The sequence below is a fragment of the Giraffa tippelskirchi genome, chromosome 10 (assembly GCF_054371585.1).
Source record: "Giraffa tippelskirchi isolate mGirTip1 chromosome 10, T2T-mGirTip1v1.2.pri, whole genome shotgun sequence".
NCBI classification, from domain to species: Eukaryota; Metazoa; Chordata; class Mammalia; order Artiodactyla; family Giraffidae; genus Giraffa; species Giraffa tippelskirchi.
The window spans coordinates 27,693,199-27,713,921 of record NC_137284.1 but is presented as its reverse complement, the minus strand read 5'-3'; the positions used below and the strand labels follow the sequence as shown (position 1 = coordinate 27,713,921).

The following is a 20,723-nucleotide window of genomic DNA, read 5'->3' as shown; positions in this document are numbered from 1 at the left end:
ATATGAGTACATAATCAATATTTATTGATTAAATACATATGTATGACACATTATTAAAGGGATAGACAAATTACTGACGATAAAGAACAGAGATGGAGATAAAATATAATTGGAAATGTAGCTAGAGATATTCCATATATAAATTCAATTTCTGTTTCTCATCTCTTATTTTTACTCATACTTTTTGTATGTCATGGTGCTTCAAGGGCTTGTGAAAACATAACCAAACTTTCCTTCAGAACTCGTTGCTGCTGCTGCTGCTGAATCGCTTCAGTCGTGTCCGACTCTGTGCAACCCCATAGACGGGAGCCCACCAGGCTCCCCCGTCCCTGGGATTCTCCAGGCAAGAACACTGGAGTGGGTTGCCATTTCCTTCTCCAATGCATGAAAGTGAAAAGTGAAAGTGAAATCGCTCAGTCATGTCCGACTCTTGCGACCCCATGGACTGCAACCTACCAGGCTCCTCTGTCCATGGGATTCTCCAGGCAAGAGTACTGGAGTGGGGTGCCATTGCCTTCTCCGTCAGAACTCACTGCCCAGTTCTAATTATCCTATCTTGTTTTTGAGGTTTCTTTGTAATTGGTGGAAATAACGTCTAGTTAGGATAATTAGTGAATAAATCCAGGTTATTCTGCTCAGGTGGTATCTCAGCCACCAGCTCTTGCAGAGATCAGGCCTTGCACAGAGGCAGGAATCAGCAGTAACAGGCTTTTGATACTAGTGATTATGCTGATGCCCCAGGTACACCATAATTAAGTATGCTGCATCGAAACACTAGTTTCACTAGCTATAAGGATAATTATTGAATATGAACCTGAATTTCTCATCTGTATTTAACATACTGCAAGGGAAATAAATGTGAGGGAAAGACCTTGCAGAGGAAATAAATAGAGGGAGGTATTAAAAGCAGAATCATGAAAACTGTGATTTAAAACAAATAAGTTAGAAATAGTGAGCACTTGATATCACAGTCCCATCAACTACTCATGCTGATACTTTAATAAATATAAATGAAAAGTCCCTTGGCAACTGTCTCTATTTTAGCATTAATTCACAATGATCATAATAATTATGGTGATTAGAGAAAACATTAATGAGATGCTGACTATGAGACAATGATGGTTCTCAGCACTTTCCATACATTTACGTTTTTACTCTATCTGTGAGGTAGGTATAATAACTGTTTCTGTTTTACAGTTGGAGGAAATAAGAATGAGCCTCCCCAAACTGCTGAATTTGCAACCAACATACATTCGACTCAATTTCTTTTAGCTTCAAATCTTAAGTCATGGAAAAAAATGCAACCAATACTTAAATCTTGAGCCTGAGCTTTTGGGAGATATGAAATAGTAAAAAATAATTTTATAGAAACTTAATTGGCCAGAGTTTCAGAAGGATGTCCAGTTGCAGCTGTTGAAATAATAAGTTCTTTTGTTAATCATTTAGGGGATCAAGGAGCACAGTCAGAGCTTTTATAACTTGAGTTAACAGGAATATCCAGTTAACCCACTTATTCCTCAATTGTGTTGATTGACTAGACCCAAATTAGGTAAGAAAAGCTGTCAATCTTTTTGTGTTTTAGTGGCAGTCATTATTTCCCAAGTGTACAAATCCTACTAAAAAATGTAGAAGTAGCATCATTATATTTGTTCATACAGCAGTTTTTTTGCTGAATATTTGATTTATCAAAAAATATCTGAAAGAAAATGTAGGTGAATATTAAACTCATTCCAGGAAAGAGATGGTCTAACTATTAAATCAATAGTTACATAGGTAATAGCTAGCTAGCTAGCTAGCTGATTGATAGATACGTTTGTTTAGGCAAGAGGCAGGTGTTATAAATAAGAGACCATTAATATAACGTTCACCAAAACATTTTGGTATCATGAGAAACTTTGTGTCTATACTAATTAGCAAGTAAAACATAATACAGTCCATCTACAGAGAGGCTGGGACTGTATTTGTTAGATATATTCATACGTTCTAATGTTTCCCATGGTAAGATAATAGAACACATTTCTATTATTTTCTTCTCAATTTTCTGTTCCTATATTGAACATACGTACATACATACATACATACATACAACTGCAATTGGTAAATAACATTTACCCTTTAAAAGGTCTTATTACATATATGTAAATATGTTAAATATATATCTTTATTCATGAAATCATAAAATATAAATCATGAAAAATATGCTTCTCATTTTTAGGTTTCTCTGAGACACATTATAATATTTTCAAAACTCTGAGGGATTTTTGAGAGCTTACATAAAAATGTAATTATGTACTAAGTGAATTAGTACATAATGGGGGACATTTTATATTAATGTCCCCCATCATGAATTAGTACACAGTGGGGGACAAATGTTCCCACCAGGCAAACATAAGTTAATACAATGTTGTGCTCAGTGCTGTGGCCCTTGAATCTACCTGAAGAGCTAAAACTTAAAGCTTATAAACACTAACTCAAATAACTGCACTTGGAGAATGTTAACAGGATGTTATATCTATGGTTTCTGTGAGTTATACACAACTACTGTCAACTTGAAACAATGCAACCACACAAAGCATCAGCATAGATTTTAAGGCTCCAACTTTTCATCTGTGAAAGGAGAATGTGGGCTTCCCTGGTGGCTCCGTGGAGAAGGGTCTCCCTGTCAATGCAGGAGGCTTGGGTTTGATCCCTGATCTGAGAAGATCCCACATGCCCTGGAGCAACTAAGTCCATGCACCACAACTACTGAGGCTGTGAGCTGCAACTACTGAAGACTGTGTACCTAGAGCCTGTGCTCTGCCATAAGAGCACAAGAAAAGAGCACAATGAGAAACCCACACGATGCAACTCGAGAGTAGCCCCGTGCGTGTGTGTGCGCGCTTAGTCACTCAGTCGTGTCCGACTCCTGTGACCCCAAAGACTGTAGCCTGCCAGGCTCCTCTGTCCGTGGGATTCTCCAGGCAAGAACTTGCCTCAACTAGAGAGAAAGCCTGCCTAGCAACAAAGGCCCAGCACAATCAAAAATAAAATAAAATTGAAAAAAAAATAGGAAGGAGAAGGGCAGGCTAGATGATGTCTGAAACCTCACTTTTTGTGCATATAATATTACTCAGGTAGAATCCTAGCCATACTTTTATTAGATAAAAGGATTTATTTTATATAATTTTTCATCTTCATCCTAATCATATTATAATAACATATTAGGATTGAATTCACCACAAGGATCATCTAGTCAAGTTCATCAAACGCCCTAATAAAATGTCAGACTCTTCTGCCGATATATCATTAATACTCCCAAGTAAACAAGGATGTCTTCACAGGTCACAAGCTACTTTAAATTACTCATTTCAACATTTCCAAACAAGGTCCACACTTTAGCAATTCACATATTGACACTTACAATCAAAACTGATACACCTTTTAAAAACATCATTAATCATAAATCCACCTACCCATTCATTTATTCAAGCCTTAGATTGTTAACTCCTTCTTTGCACCCTGCTCCCTTCTTTTCTGCCCTGAAGAATTTAGAGTGTAGCAGTTCCTTAGAATGCAGCAGATAGGTTAACAGTCGGGTTAAAGACTGTTAAAGACAGTCAGGTTAACAGAAACTAACCAGCAATGTGATGGAATTCAAACAGGGAGGTAGTTTACAGCCTGTGATGGCACAGATAAGTAAGTCGATCAGTTTACATCGGAAGTGTATGCAAAGACTTCACAGAGGAGTCATTCAAAAAGGAATTCTATTTACCTGAATTGTGTCTGACTGCAGGAAAGACATGAGGTTGAGGCATAAAACCTATAGACATTTGGAAAGGGCCCTACTCTTTTACTTTCACTGCTGCTGCTGCTGCTGCTAAGTCGCTTCAGTCGTGTCTGACTCTGTGCGATCCCATAGACGGCAGCCCACCAGGCTCCGCCATCCCTGGGATTCTCCAGGCAAGAATACTGGAGTGGGTTGCCATTTCCTTCTCCAGTGCATGAAAGGGAAAAGTGAAAGTGAAGTCGCTCAGTCGTGTCCAACTCTTAGCGACCCCATGGACTGTAGCCTACCAGGCTCCTCCGTCCATGGGATTTTTACACTTCGGCAAAGTTGTGGAATTCCTATTAGGATTAAGTTTACTGTTTCATAAAAGCTGATCCCAAATGAGTTCTATCGAATATCTGGACACATACTTTTATGCATCAAACTTATGTTAAAAAACAAATGTGACTCAAAACTGAATTTTTGTGAAGATTCTACCTTTCCATGGTCAGGTGCAAACAGTGTAAAAAGAACTACTTCACTTAGTTATCAAATCACCATTGTCCTGTTTAGGTGGAGTACTCAGACACTCTTGAAAGGAATATGAATTTCATTAAGCCACAGTGTTTGCATGGCTTTACAGAAAGAGACTGCAATTTGTGATAAAAACAAATTAGAGATCCTGCTTCATTATTGCTCGACAATGAATTCAGCTTGCTTTTGAAAGGAAACGGATGATATGTTTACCTTTCTGTGACATAATCAATGAGCAACTTCCAAAGGCTGGAAGAAGAAGATGTTTACAAGAAATCTAACTGAGCCAACACTACTAAGTAAATACACTGATAACAGTGTATCCTTAGAATTTGTTATTGTCACCATTTTTTCAAAGGAATCTTCAGAGATTCTTAATTAAAAAGTAAGACGGTTTGGTAGATAATTTTAACTTTAATGATGTAAAATGATGAATATTTTGAACTTATGAGTGCAACAAAAAGAAAAAACGTGGAATTAATACAAGATAGATGAATACCCAGTTAAGGAAACCCACCAGGAAAGCCTGCCTCTGACATTACTGGAAAACAAAAGTTCTGTCTCAGCTAACACAAAGGATGTGCCATGTTCTGTTCTATTGATTCTTAAGATATTAGTGTGAAGTGATTCACCTTTAGTCTCAAGCTCCATGTCTAGGATTGTTTTTAATGTTACAATACTGGATAGGCCTAGGAACTGCATAAATGACACCACTTGTAAAATTTATATTTTATATATTTATCCTTATAAATTTAGATTTCTAAAGATCGTAAGTAATTTAGGAAACCTCCTTCCTAGCAAATTAGGTTTCACTCTCCATCTTACAGAATGCTGATCCTGAAAAGAAAAAATAAATTCCCCTAAAACAGAGGTATACCTAGAGGACACAGGCAAGGTATTCTTTAGTTACTTTTTCAAAAACTTTCCATGTATCATGAACTAAATTAGAAATTGGGGATACATAGAGAACAAATAGAAACTTGCCCCTCTCTACCACAGGCAAGTTCAATGCAGTGTGATGACTTTTAAGACGTGAGACATGTAGAGCAGAACCAGAGCACACGGGGCAGGCACTGATCTAGCTCTGACAAGGAGTGCAGGGATGAAGCAGAGAGGTCCACAGATGTCGCAGGATATCCAGGTATGGAGACAACGCTGTGTCTTATCTGAGCACCAGCAGAAGAAAAGACAGAGACAAGATGGCAAGGTCTCTCGAATAAGATATAGAACAGATCCTAAAAGTAAAGAATGTTTGACCTGAAAAGAGTTTCTGGACTGATCAAGAACTCATCACTTAGTTGAATGAATAAAGGTAACTTCAGTTACTTGGTGAGAAAGAATTAACTATTTAAAAGAACAACTACAGTTTTCTGTTTTTTATATAGCCATGGACTCAGAGTTTTGATCATATCCATTGCCTAGAATATAGTCGTGTAGCCTTGACTAACTGCAAATAATGCTAGGGGCTAGAAAACATGATACCTTGAAAAGTGAGTATGTTTCTAGCTAAAAACCGTTTGTTCTATTACCAAATAAAAGACTGGGAGAATGGACATTGGTGGACATAGGGTTGCTTCTACCACACTTGCCTTCTTTTCAATTCTGCTGGTTACCAGGAGAGGTAGTGAGTGGAAGACAGTATGTCAGTAGGATATACACATAAAGAATAAAATACAATTTTTCTACTTAATCTAGAGAAGTATGAAATGCATGAACTTTTGAAATTGTCTATAAAAAGTAGTTTGAAATATATAGGTTAAAAAACTAAATTTTATCCTAAGCAAACTATCATTTAGTAGCTAAATTGCAGCACAGCAGAAGGCTATATTTTAATGTCCAAATAATTCAAAATGCTTACCAGCACAGTCATTTTGATATGAAAACTTACTCCTCAAACTTGGAAAATATTATAATCTTATTTGGAAATATGATATCAATTGATACTTGAGATTTTTGATGGTTTTATCTTTAAATTAGTTTAGTTAAAAATTATATTAACATTTATCAGATAACTTTGAATTGAGTTATAATTCTGCTCATCTCATTTAGAAAAAAAGGGTAAGTATAATTTTATTAAAAGCCCAGAGGAGTAGTTTTTCATCATGTCAACAGAGGTATGATTTTATCTAGAAAGAAAAAATCCATGAAAACCTAAGAGGTGTAACATTCAATGGAACAGAAACAGCTCTATGAAGAATACAAAGAGAGGTTTATTTTCTCACGGCTGTAGCAAGACTAGGGAGCTTACCTGCATGTGATATTTAGAAAGATGAAAAGAGACAGTTATTTAGGTGGTTATTTTCACATTTATTTCAAAGTCAATAGTTACAGGACTGGGAGAACTCCAAGGAGAGTGAGAAAAGCACCTTAAATGGAGAAGAAAAATTGAGTGTTTAGTTCCTTCCCCACTTTTCTAGCTCTGTGAAACTAAGCAACTTGAAAAGTCTCTCAGATTTCATTTTCCTTTTCTGTTTCTCCCATTTCAGAATATGTTCTGCTTCATGGCTGGATTGGGCAAAAGAACTTGCCACCAAGAAGTGCAAATACACGTGTAACATGTTAGCTATAGCAGTGACAGTGACCATGGCAGTTTTTATTCCTTCTTTGGTGAGAGATTCTTTATTGTTAAAATACATAAATCTAGCAATAAAACAGTCAACAAGTACTTGTATGAACTTGTTTCTTCTCCTTGTCTATCATGAAAGCAGTACTTATTCCATCCTCTTATACATGCTTAAATGGATTCTCTCCATAAATTTCTTTTTCTCATACAGGATCCAGATTGCCAGGAGAAATATCAACCTCTGATATGAAGATGATACCACTCTAAAGGCAGAAAATGAAAAGGAACTAAAGAGCCTCTTGATGAGAGTGAAAGAGGAGAGTGAAAAAGCTGGCTTAAAACACAGAATTCAAAAAAACTAAGATCACGGCATCCAGTCCCATCACTTCATGGCAAATACATGGGGAAAAAATAGGAACAGTGACAGACTTTATTTTATTAGGCTCCAAAATCACTGCAGATGGTGACTGCAGCCATGAAATTAAAAGACGCTTGCTCCTTGGAAGAAAAGCTATGACCAACCTAGACAGCATATTAAAAAGCAGAGACATCACTTTGCTGACAAAAGGTCCACCTAGTCAAAGCTATGTTTTTTCCAGTAGTCATGTATGTATGTGAGAGTTGGACCATAAAGAAGGCTGAGTGCTAAAGAATTAATGCTTTTGAACTATGGTTTTGGAGAAGACTTTTAAGAGTCCCTTTGGACTACAAGGAGATCCAACCAGTCAGTCCTAAAGGAGATCAGACTTGAATATTCATTGGAAGGACTGATACTGAAGCTGAGGCTTCAATCCTTTGGCCACCTGTGAAGAGCTGCCTCACTGGAAAAGACCCTGATACTAGGAAAGACAGAGGGCAGGAGGAGAAGGGGGCAACAGAGGATGAGATGGTTGGATGATATCACTGACTCAAATGAACATGGGTTTTAGCAAACTCCGGGAGATGGTGAAGGACAGGGAAGCCTGGCATGCTAGAGTGCATGAGGTAGCAAAGAGTCAGACACGACTGAGCAAGTGAACAACTAGTTGTAGCATCTTTACAACACTCTCCCCCATCCATATGCAGTCTGTGTCTTTGAGTAAAGACTACTTGAGGTAAAGGTGTCATTGAGGGAGGGGATGGAACTCTTTTCAAGTTAGGACATTATGATGGTTAAGCAGTAGGTTGCAGTGCTGATGTTGTTTTGGACCCTTGGTGCAGAAAGGAGGGATAATGGGGTGAAAAAAAAAAAGTTGCTCAGTCATGTCTGACTCTTTGCAACCCCATGGACTGTATCCTGTCAGGCTCCTCTGTCCATGGAATTCTCCAGACAAGAATACTGAAGTGGGTAGCCATTTCCTTCTCCAAGGGATCTTCCCAACCCAGGGATAGCACCCAGGTCTTCTGCATTGCAGGCAGGTTCTTTGCCAGCTGAGCTACCAGGGAAGCCCAATGGAGTAAAGGAGGGACTTAGAAGCAAATACAAAAGAATGATGAACCTCTGAAGACTGAAAACAGAGCAGTTCTTCCATTTTCTTGCAGATATAGAGAGGAAGATCATTTACTTAATATCATGTGACTAAAGCTTCCCTAGTGCCATGTTTATTGAGAATTTGAATGTGGCAAGTAAACATAAAATGAGAGAAGCAAAGATCCTTAATATGTTTGTTATGAAGGTGTAATTATATACAAGGGAGCATTCTTAACAAAGATACGGTGATGCAAATACATCATTCACGACTTGGGACTTGAAATGATTAAAGTATTACTTACATACTCTGATCTGAGGGTTAGTTAGAAAATGAGTGAGGCTAACAGGGACTAACAGAAGTGTTTGATGGTTTTCTTTATACATTTTACTCTATTAGTCCAATAGCTCGTTACTCTTTTGCAATGAATCTTTCTTTCCCGTGGGAAATTCATCTAAATTTTGAGTCAGGTTGATCCCATCAAGAAAGGATAGAAATGTGACTCAGACTTGGCCAAAGTGCTCATTCCCCTGGCCATGGTGACCGATTTAGGCATGCAAACAATTTAGACTCTTTCCTGGGATTTTTCTGCTCACGCAATCTGAAAAGGCAGTCTCACTTGGCTATTTTTGCTAAGCTGGTAGAATATTAGTGAAACAGTTCCTGGACTTCTTGTTTGACATGTGGAGAGAGATGCAATGAGAAATGGAATGAGACTGTCTGTAAGTTGGAGAGACAGAGTCTTGTCTTACCTTGGTATTTTTATTTAAATGAAGTATGGAATTTTAGTGTATTTGTGTGTTTAAGACCGTTCCCTAAGCAAGTATTTGTCCATAGTATTGCTTACTGATGAACACATTTTACCTCAGAACCCAATGAGAATAATAACTATGATGATGATAATAATTTCCTTTTGTTACAAGCTAAATGTCTAAGCATATGCTAAATGTCTTTCATACATTGTTTTTTCATTTACTAAATTAACAATATTCTGAGGTGTTTAAAATTTATAAAATAATGTTTTACAGAAGATGCAAAATTAATAAACGAAACATTCCCCTGACCTGAAGCATGAGAGAACAATAGATATTCTTTATCACAGAACAGAAACAGTGACCCAGATGCAGCCAGGGGCATAAGACACAATTTCAAAGGAAAATTATTCCTAAAATTGGGTACAATGTCATCATCTAGGCAACATTCTCAAGAAGGAAGTTAGAACTTGGTGGAATTAACTGATTACAACAGTAAATAAAATGAGATTTTAGGTAGACTGTAATCTCTCATAAGACAGCAGTCCTGGTTTATTTCAGAAATGCTGAGTAAAAATTCTGTGTCCTTGTAAACCAGAAAGTTTGTTGTAATTGTATCTGATAGTGGAACTTTTCAGATTTATTTTTCTGTTTTTTACCCTTGGCTATGTCAATCAGTTTGGCTACTTCCAACTCATTTTTTATAACACATACTTACAGAATTGATTTTGGGACCAGAAAAAAAAAACATATTCTTTGCAAGTTAACTGGCCTGAAATCGGATTCAACTACAATCATAAAAATTAACCACTTCTTTCACAGCAATAAACATCTAAAAATCTTTTTATTCACAAGAAAACTTCTGAAGTATTCACCTTTTTAAAGCTTGCTTTCTTGATTATGAATAAATAGCCATAAGTTCTAATCACTTTTCTTTTGAAACTCACCCTTCAATGACATTTTCAGTGGCCACCATACCCGAGAATGTTATTGCCTTCATCTGCCCCTTTACAATATTTTATTGTAAAATGCTAATGCTAATTTCAATCTGTTTTTATTGTAGATAAATAAAATCCATGGCTCCTCTGTCCATGGGATTCGCCAGGCAAGAATACTAGAGTGGGTTGCCATGCCCTCCTCCAGGGGATCTTCCTGATCCAGAGATCGAGTCGGTGTCTTTGATGTCTCTTGCATTGGCAGGTGGGTTCTTTACCACTAGTGCCACCTGGGAAGCCCAACAAACCTTATATATGCATCTAAATAAGCAGTATTAAAAGTACTTCCATAGACAGATTTGCATCTAATAAAACTGTTCCTCTTTCACTACTAAAACACTGAGTAAGACTTTTACCTACTAAAATGTTCCCTCCTTTCCTGTTCAAAAAAATAAAAAGCCTAAGCTGTTTACCTAAAATATATAAAATGGCATAGATGGTAGGTAGAGTTGTTTGAATTGTATCACCCTAAAATTCACATCTATCTGGAACCTCAAGTTGTGCTCTTATTTATACAAAGTGTTTTTGTACGTGTAATTAAGATAAACTCAGGTTATACTGGATTATGGTGGGTCCCAAATCCAATAAAAGGTGTCCACAAAGAAGAGGAGAAAACAAAGAAATACACAGATGAGCCCACAGGAAGATGAAGGAGAGATTCTTGACAAGCTGAGGAATGTCAAGGATTGCCAGGAGGCACCAGGAAGCAGGAAGCGGTGAAGCACGGTTACTCTCCAGAACCTTCAGAGGGAGCATGGCCTTGTCGCACTTTCTGATTTTAGACGTCTATCCTTTGAACTTGAGAGAGTACACTCTTATTGTTCTAAGCCACCCAGCTTATGTTACTTTACTACAGTAGCCCTAGGACTTAGTACACATGGGTTACAATAAACTTTAGATACTAGATACACAATTAACCAAGATAACAAGTTGGCCAACATTTCTCAGAAATAATCACTTTAATAAAGTGAGAAAGTTGTAATGAAATTATCTGAAAACATCTCAGGCATGTCCTGGATTCAGTACCTACTTGACTCAAAATGATTCATCTGTAGGCAGGCATGAGAATCCATCTCAGAATGGTGACCCTGGAGCACTCTAGCACATTATGAAATATCCCATCAGTTTCACTTAAGTGTGCTTATTGAGGCAAGAAGACAGAATAATTTATTTTACAGACACTTACAGCCACAAGAATTGAACCAAAAGGAGTTTTCTTCTTAAACTTTACTAGAGTTTTCTCTAGATCAGATGTTATTGACCTTTATTATTTTTGTTTCAGTCATAGACTCTCCCTGAGAATCTATATCCTCTCTTTGAAAAGTACAGTATGTACCTTCACATTTTTTTTCTGTGTTCTAATAATCTCAGGATGGTTAGATACTCCCTGATATCTTGCAGGGTCTCTAACCTTCCCTACTGAAGAGAATAGCAAATTAGGGAAACCAGCTTCCATCTCCAAATGTGGACACAGTGGCCAATGTTTATTCAGTTTATTGAATTCACTGGTGCTAAGGACAAGCTTAAGTATGATCTTCTTTTACTCTCATGTAAACAGAGTTTTGGCCTTGTATTTTGTGTGTGTGTGTGTCTGAAAAAAAATCTGAATTATAATATTTTAGGGAAGATAGGATTATAACTTTGAGGAGTCAGCATCTAGTTGAGGAAATAATTCATACAAAAGCAAAGCTAAAATCAGATTAAAAGATAGGCAAGAGGCCACATATACACACAAAATATTGTAATAAACACCCATGTACACAAATGGATACTCTATAAATGTTACTTGGAGCATATCTCTCAACTACTCAAAACCCTTCAATGATGGCTTAACTTATATCCAAGCTAGCTGGCACCGACTCTAATTATTTTTTTAAGAAAAATTAATACACACACAACCACATTTTGTAACATTGTTTCCACAATGTGAGCAGTTTTTCATAGTGTTAATCCCTTTTTCCCAAGGAAAAATTAAAGCAAACAAGTTAGAAATAAAACAAACAAATCCTCTCTGTTTCTAAAGTTCATTGCAGCTCTTGGGAAAACAAAACTTGGTTTACATTTTGCTCATTAGACATGATCCCTGAAAAATGTAGATACAGCAATTAGTTACATGGGTTAAATATTATCCATTGTCTGATGCACAGGGTTATGGTTATGTGATACTGGAGTCCCCTGTGATGGAAAGGTAACATTGGCTGGCAGCTTCTTAATCTCGGCAGAAGTAGCCCTGCCCTGAGACAGCCAGCTCTGAGGTTTGTTTGTGGAGTTGTTCCTAAAGCTTAGTCTACAAACTGTATGTACACCTCTCCTAACATTTTGTTGAGGTCTCTAAATGGCTTAATAAGTCATTTTCTTATCAGAGGCTGCTTTTTTTCACATCTGAGAACACATGGCCCCTAAAAACCCATGTTTTACTTTTCATATAACTGGATATGTGTTAATGGTTGTTTGGAATTCTTTGGAAATCCACAGAGTGGCCAGTGACTCGACCTCTAGCAAAGTTTTCCCCCCAGGCTTTATAACTAGAAATAGATCAAAACATTAAAGAAGATTAAATCAGTTATTAGTAGGAGATAGAGAGGGAAGGTTAATATTTCAAAGTTGGGTTAAACTACGTGAGTCATGTGAAAAACAAACGAGCAAAATAACTGAGAGACTAGAAAGAAAGGAAATCAGAGCCATGAAATAGTGCGAGGGAAAACCCGCTATAGAGAGTAGTTTTGACACATTTTTGATTTCTATCACTGGACAGAGTAAGGTTCAGTTTTATGGTTCCTGACTTCATTATTACTACTTTTAAAAAACATGATTTCTTATTTTTATTCTTACCTTGAACTATCTTGAATAATTTTCATGAAAACAATCAATCATAAGAATCTATACTAAAACTAACCATCACAGAAAAGAGTAGGGGGGGGGTAAGCTCCCACAAATTACCCACCCTTCTTTTCCTTGTTTTCTTCCTTCCTTTCCCCTCTCTCTCCTCCTTACCTTTCCCTTTTAATCTCTATCTACTCACTAATTTAATACAGAATATAATTTAATAGAGTATTAATATATGCTTTACTATTAATCTAATTCTAGTATTACCGGGCTTCCCAGGTGGCACTAGTGGTAAAAAATTCACCTGCAAATGCAAGAGATGTAGGAGACACAGGTTCAATTCCTGGGTTGGGAAGATCCCTTGGAGAAGGACATGGCAACCTACTCCAGTATTCTTGCCAGGAAAATTCCATGGACAAAGGAACTCAGCAGGCTGCAGTCCATGGGGCCACAGAGAGTTAAACAGGACAGAGCGCAGTTCAAGTATTTCCAGCTATGTGTTCCTTTAAAAAAATCTGAATATTATCAAACTTTCACATTTCATTAAGGAGTTTCAAACAAATCAGAAATGCTTCTCCCAATGCTTAATTTTCCTCATATTTCAATAACTATGTATTATCCTTTGTATTAAAATGTATATCCTTTGTATCCTATGTATTATCCCTGGAGCCTTTCCTATGTTTAGGACCACTATGTGAATGTCACTCAGTCGTGTTTGACTCTTTGCGACACCATGGACTATATAGTCTGTGTAATTCTCCAGACCAGAATCCTGGAGTGGGTAGCCTTTCCTTTCTCCAGTGGATCTTCCCAACCCCAGAATCAAACCCAGGTCTCCCGCATTGCAGGCGGATTCTTTACCAGTTGAGCCACAAGGGAAGTCCAAAATAACTGGAGTGGGTGGCCTATCCCTTCTCCAACAGATCTTCCCGACCAGGAATCGAACTGGGGTCTCCTGCATTGCAGGAGGATTCTTTACTAACTAGAGAGACTTATTTTATCCTATAAGAAACAACAGATAAAATTAAAGAAAATTAGAAGTGACAATGGAGAAAAGTTGTTTTAAAAGTGCAAATCAAAGAGAATTATAAGCTTTGGTGCAACTTTTCATATTTGTAATAACTATATACTATATAATACCCAAACACAAAATGCAAAATAAATAATTAAGTGCAAAAATGGATGTCTTTGGCTCAGATCATGAACTCCTTATTGCAAAATTCAGACTGAAATTGAAGAATGTAGGGAAAAAAAAACCAAACACTAGGCCATTCAGGTATGACCTAAATCAAATCCCTTACAATTATACCGTGGAAGTGACAAATAGATTCAAGGGATTAGATCTGATAGACAGAGTGCCTGAAGAACTATGGATGGAGGTTCATGACATTATACAGGAGACAGGGATCAAGACCATCCCCAAGAAAAAGAAATGCAAAAAGGCAAAATGGTTGTCTGAGGAGGCCTTACAAATAGCTGTGAAAAGAAGAGAAGTGAAAAGCAATGGAGAAAAGGAAAGATATACCCATTTGAATGCAGAGTTCCAAAGAACAGCAAAGAGAGATAAGAAAGCCTTTCTCAGTCATCAGTGCAAAGAAATAGAGGAAAACAATAGAATGGGAAAGACTAGAGATCTCTTCAAGAGAATTAGAGATACCAAGGGAACATTTCATGCAAAGATGGCAGCAATAAAGGACAGAAATGGTATGGACCTAACAGAAGCAGATGTTAAGAAGTGGCAAGAATACATGAAAGAACTATAAAAAAAGATCTTAATGACCCAGATAATCACAATGGTGTGATCACTCACCTAGAGCCGGACATCATTCATGAGACTTCAATCTTCTCCCCCAAATCCCTTATATGTGTATGATCTCTCTCACCTCTTCACATTTTGTTTAACCAATTTACCTTTTTATTTTCTTACTTCTGAACAAAAATCTTTTGGGCAGTGGACGTCCATATAGTTTTACTGTGTAGAGTATGCATCCATTATTTTGTTCAATCTCTACATGCTGATTATTTGTCAAAACAATAAATCTAAAATTTCAAGGAATTCATACAAATGAGTTAAACTAAAAGCATTCATCTTATAAGTTCACCACTAGGTTTTGTTAGAGGAGTCAAAAACGTTTTCTGGTTATCAATTATCATCTTGCAGATTTTCAATAGGATGAAAGTAAACAGCAAATTTACTTTTCAGACTTACATTTGGCAATCATTACTTCTGAAGTGTTGTACTGCTTTTAGAATTATTCTAATCTACACACCTGAAAATTAATATTAAACTTAAAACATATCCCCTGGAAGCAAATAAAATATTTTATTAATCCTCATCTGTACCTGTTATGAATAATTTATAGTTTGATTATGAAAAAGCTTCCCCATTGGTTGAATTCTAAATTAAAAAAAAATCTATGATTAAAAGTTAACTGATAATACATATGCAGAGATATAAATTAGCCCATAATCCTCTCATTATTATGCAATCAAGTTTATATTGTTTTGTGTGTGTGTATGGGTGTCTGTGTACAAACCCAAATTTATTTTCTTTCCTATTTTAATAATAGCTTTAATTTTGTTTTAAATATTCTCTTTATCTTAAATGACCCATGGGAATTTTAGAAGTGAGTAGTCTAGCCCTCTGTGAGCCCCAGTGAACAAGAAATTATCTAGTACACCCAGTATTTCAGTAACTCTACTTTGCTGACATTTTCCACTATAAACATTAAATCCAGGAAGATTTAGGCCTCAGGAAAAACATTATCAAGTTCATCTCATTAGACTTTCTTCAGAAGAGTTAGAGGAAAAAATCATTAGAAAGAAATGGAAATATAATAGAATCATAAGTAAGCCACTTAAAATTTTTGTTTTCCTTTCTCATTTCTTGCATGTATGATACATTTTTTGCATGTATGATAAATCATTTTAATGTAATAATCAGAGGAAAACTGCTAAATCTTGATACCAAGACATTTGTAAAGTCTGTTTTTCAACCTGGACATAAAAGTAGTATCAATTTAGGAATAATATAGCTCATCTGTTGCTGAAATGTAACAAAAAAAAAAGAAGGAAGGAAGGGAGGGAGTAAGGAAAGAAGGAAGGGGAGTAAAGGAGAATTGTAATGGCTAAAGCAATTGATTGAGATTTAAAATCAACCTAGTTGGGTTGATCAAAGAAGATGCATGATTAATTAATAGTTTAATTAATGATTTAATAGTCCTACATGACTAACTGCAGTCAAGAAAAAAAAAGAAATAAAGATGTGGAATATAAATGTGAAAAAAATTAGAAAATAAAGTAGTTGTAAAACAAGATAGACAAAAAAAATCAAAACAGAAAAAAATGCATACAGCATTTTATAAGGTCCTTTCATTTTAAAGACTATAAGGAAATAGTTATAACTTATTTGTTTGTGTCCAAGTCTCTTTAGTACAAAATTATCTCATATAATTTTTTCATTCTAGATCGGCTTTTCCTAACATGAAGTCCATTTCTAATTAACTTTCTTCTTCAGCTACCATGACAGAATTATGTAGATAAATACATTTATGAAATAAAAATGAAGTTTTTAATATTGTCCAAACAAAATATTATTAGAAAGATAAATAAACTGGAGATGTATGAACTAATAACATTATCACATATAGATTAAATTAGGAATTATCCTCTCTGAAATTCTTAACCTTATAGTTTCTCTCCATTAGTCCACAGCTAAAGGCCATATTCAAATGTGACCAATACTCCAAAATTTATGGCAAATCGATATTGTGTTTGTGCATATTCTTTGACTTACATAAAACTCCCTGAAATATAAAATCTTACCTCATTCTGGAGATCTCGAATCATTTTGTTCTTTCTTTCCATTTCAGTCTTTAGAAAATTAATCTGAAAATAAATAGGATACTATGTAGATATGTTTCACATTCATTCCTATAGCTTTTATAAGTTTATTTTCACAATTTTTGAAGTATAACCAAATGGTTATCTCTGTCAACAAATATGGAAAAAGAACAAAGGACTAAAATTTTCATTAACCAAACTTTTATTGCCCAATTCATAAATATATACACTAAATAACTAATTATGTAAAAATACCCATTTCTTATGTAAAAAGAGATTGTATTTTAATTGAGAAATGCACATTATGACTATGATTCTTTCACCTGTATAAACCTTAATTTTTAAAAATATGTTTCCTAAACAGAGCTAGAGTCTAGAGTTGGACCTAGGAATGTCATTTATTAAAACACTCTCCAGGTATTTCTGACATGTGGCCAAGTATGAGAATAACTGCACAGTGATGCTCCTCACCAGCAGCACGGAACCTTATAAATACTGTGCTAAAGAAACCATGAGGTTTCCGCCTACATACAATATTGTTGGAATCTGTAACCAAATGGTAACAAAATCTAAACCAAACAATTTTTCATGGTCAAACTACATATAAAACAGAAGCAGAAGCCTGAGAACCACTATGTCCATCGTTTCGGCAGTAACAATTTTCAAAGTTAAGTTTAAATCATGAAGCTACTGACAGTAACCTGAAAATGTGAGTTATACTCATTATCAATTTGATTGATAAAACAAAGTTATCACTAGAAGGACTTGATGACAATCAAAATTAGATATGTGTGCAGAGCAGTAGTATATGTCCCCCCAAAATAGCTTTTATACCCATATCTACTGCTCTGGGCTGGTTTCAACTTACTGGTTACCACTGTTATGGGCTGGATTAACCCTTGTGGTTCTGTTCATGACTGCAAGATGCCTTCAGGAATAACCATCAGGAAAGTTTCAAAAAAAAAAAATAAGGGTTTATGACTTATAAGTCCAGGAAATTACATGGTATAGTTTGTGAGGAGAGAGAGGAGTCCATGGACCTGGGGTTCTGCTTTTATTGGGGTGGAGGGTGGGGGTCTAGGGTTTCAGAATGCTCACTCTTTATTGGTGACTTTAAAATCTGAGTGGCAATTAAAAGTGCAGAAGAGAAAATCACTAAACAAAGCAAAAATCAAGAAGCCCAAAAGGTCAGTTAACAAATTTAAATTAACCAAAACCTCTGGCAAAAAAAAAAAAATGGCTGACTAGGGGGAAGAATTGGGAGGTAGGGCTGATTCTTCATCAAGTCAGTGGTTGGTAAAGCATTTATTGGAGCTCGCCTTTTTGAAGTGGTTGCCTCTTTTAAGTGGCCACCACTACAATCAAATCTTTTTTTTTTTTTTAATTATTATTATTATTTTTTTTATTGGAGTATGAGTCAGACACTTAAACTACAAAAAGAAATGCAGACCATCAGGGCTTAAAGTAATCTTCCTCAGTACTTAATGGGCAACAGAAAATTTTGATATGTACATATTTTTCTTCAAGTTTAGGTCATGAACTGTTTAAAGCCATCTTGGTTGTATGAATAACCTGGTGTTTCAGTGATGACATGAAAGTGAAAGTGTTAGTCACTTAGCCATGTCCAACTCTCTGCAACCTCATGGACTGTAGCCCTCCAGGATCCTCCATCCATGGGATTTTCCAGGCAAGAATACTGGAGTGGGTTGCTGTTTCCTTCTCCAGGGGATCTTCCCAACCCAGGGATCGAACCCAGGTCTCCCGTATTGCAGGCAGACTCTTTACCGTCTGAGCCATCAGGGACAATGGGGACAGTAACCCCATATTATCTGATCAGTGATGCCATAATTTTCACCAAATCCTCACAGTTTGATATTATTTATTATATGTTCTCAATAATTAACACTTAACTTTAATTAACAGTGTAATGAAGATATATTGCAATGTCAAGACTAAAAAAAGGACAGAGACTTGAGAATGCAATATTCAAATATTCAGGACCTACAATACATTCAGGATATTCAAAAGGCATAGCATTTTGAAACCACTGGTCTAGAATCCCGCAGGTTTTAAGATTCCTGGAAGATTAGAAGTGAAATAGTTCTGAGAGACAGAAAATAACACTTATTTACATTGAGTAAAGAATAGATGGCCATAATTCCTTATTCTTAATGAGAGTCAGAGCTTGAAGCTAATTCTTGCTTTTGGACTAATTATGTCTCACTTAGGGCAAGTTAAGCCATAAAAATTAACAAGAGTGGTGAAATGCATCCAGAGAGCATTAATGGATTTAATTACTCCGGTTACACCTGACAGATCATTCTTTCTTGCTGTCTTGTTAGGTTTTTCATACGAACACAAGTTTGAAAGATTTGCTACTCCATTATCTGCTTAGACATAAAAACATGCTCACATGTTCATAAAAAGTATTTGCAAATGGAATTAGATCAAAACAGGTTTATTTTGAATTTTCATTAAAATGCTTTTTCATTTTAATTTTCAAAATTTTGTCTTCTTTTATATTTTTGTGATTTAAAAGTATCTTCAAGTTTTATAACATTTTACTATGGACTTACTGGGTATTCTCAGGTGGTACTAGTGGTAAAGAACCCGCCTGCCAATGCAGGAGACACAAAAGATGCAGGTTTGATCCCTAGGGTTCTGATCACTGGGTCAGGAAGGTCCCCTAGCGGAGGGCATGACAACCCACTCCAGTATTCTTGCCTGGAGAATCCCATGGATCAAGGAGCCTGGCAGGCTGTAGTCCATAGGGTTGCACAGAGTCGGACTTAACTAATATGGGTATTTGCTACATCTTTTTGCATAAAATATACAATCTTCTTTTATGGAAAAAGGCAGAGTAATCAGATATGTAATCAAGGGCAGCACATAAGAGTATTTGCTCCTAAGTCTAAAATAGCATGACAATATTTACAGAATCAAATCCAAATGTTTTCCCTCCAGTTGGAAATGAGCAGTTTAAATTTCTCACTGTCCCTTTCTTATCCAACATTAAACTACATCAACTAGTGCCTTTCTAGCAGAAAGAATAATCACTGAGTTATTTGCAACAATTAAACACATATATGTAATTAATCCTTAGTTAACTCATCCTCAATAAGGAGAAAAAGCACAAACATTTTGAGTCTTTACCAAAGTTTGGAAGTGAGGAGTCCCGGTAATATGAAATCTATCTTATTCTAGATTCTACCAGATATACATTAAAAAAGAAAAGACATACTTCTACTAACTAAATATGTTATCCCCATATTTGTTAAGCTTTCTGTCATCTCTTTCTGTACTTTGACTTAGGACACATATCAGTCATTCAATTCAAAACATTAACACATTCCCTCCAAAAGACAAGTATTATTTATTTCCACAGGTGTTTGCATTCATTGATCTTGATGATACATTTTGTTAATATAGTCTTGAATTTGCTCTTATAGAATTTTTACATGTACATTCATTAGTAGAAAAATAGCTGTTAATTTACATACACAGCCATTAATTGATTTTGGAATCGTAAGCGATGATGTTCATAAAATTAGTTGAAAATTTTCAACTTTTTCCTATTTTTCAGAAAATATTTGCCTATATTTGAAATTGGGTCTCAGGTGGCGCTAGTGGTAAAGAATCCGCCTGCCAATGCAGGAGACATAAGAGACTTGAGTTTGATCCCTGGGTGGAGAAGACCCCCTGGAGTAGGAAATGGCAAGCCACTCCAGTATTCTTGCCTGAAGAATCACATGGACAGAGAAGCCTGGTAGGCTATAGTCCTTAGGGTAACAAAGAGTTGGACACAACTGAAGTAAATTAGTCAATATTTGAAATTAGCTAATCTTTAAAAATTGTAGAAGTCACCATGAAAATCATCCGGCCTTGGAATATATGGGAAAGGAGGTCTTGTAGCATAATAAAATTTCAACTGTATTCAGTTCTTCAGGTACTACATTTCTTCTTGCAAAAATTTTAGCATTTTATATTTATTTACATGTACATTTTAAATGTACCAGT

At 36.0% G+C, this 20,723-nt stretch overlaps 1 protein-coding gene across 3 annotated transcripts in view; it reads right to left on the bottom strand.

Annotated features, from left to right (window-relative positions):
- Positions 1-20,723, bottom strand: part of LUZP2 (leucine zipper protein 2) — a 487,881-nt gene that overhangs the window by 224,512 nt on the left and 242,646 nt on the right. For all 3 annotated transcript variants that reach the window (XM_081536540.1, XM_081536541.1, XM_081536542.1), the window contains exon 5: positions 16,689-16,751. In XM_081536540.1, the coding sequence (XP_081392666.1) occupies positions 16,689-16,751 (63 nt within the window). The remainder of the gene's footprint in view (positions 1-16,688; positions 16,752-20,723) is intronic.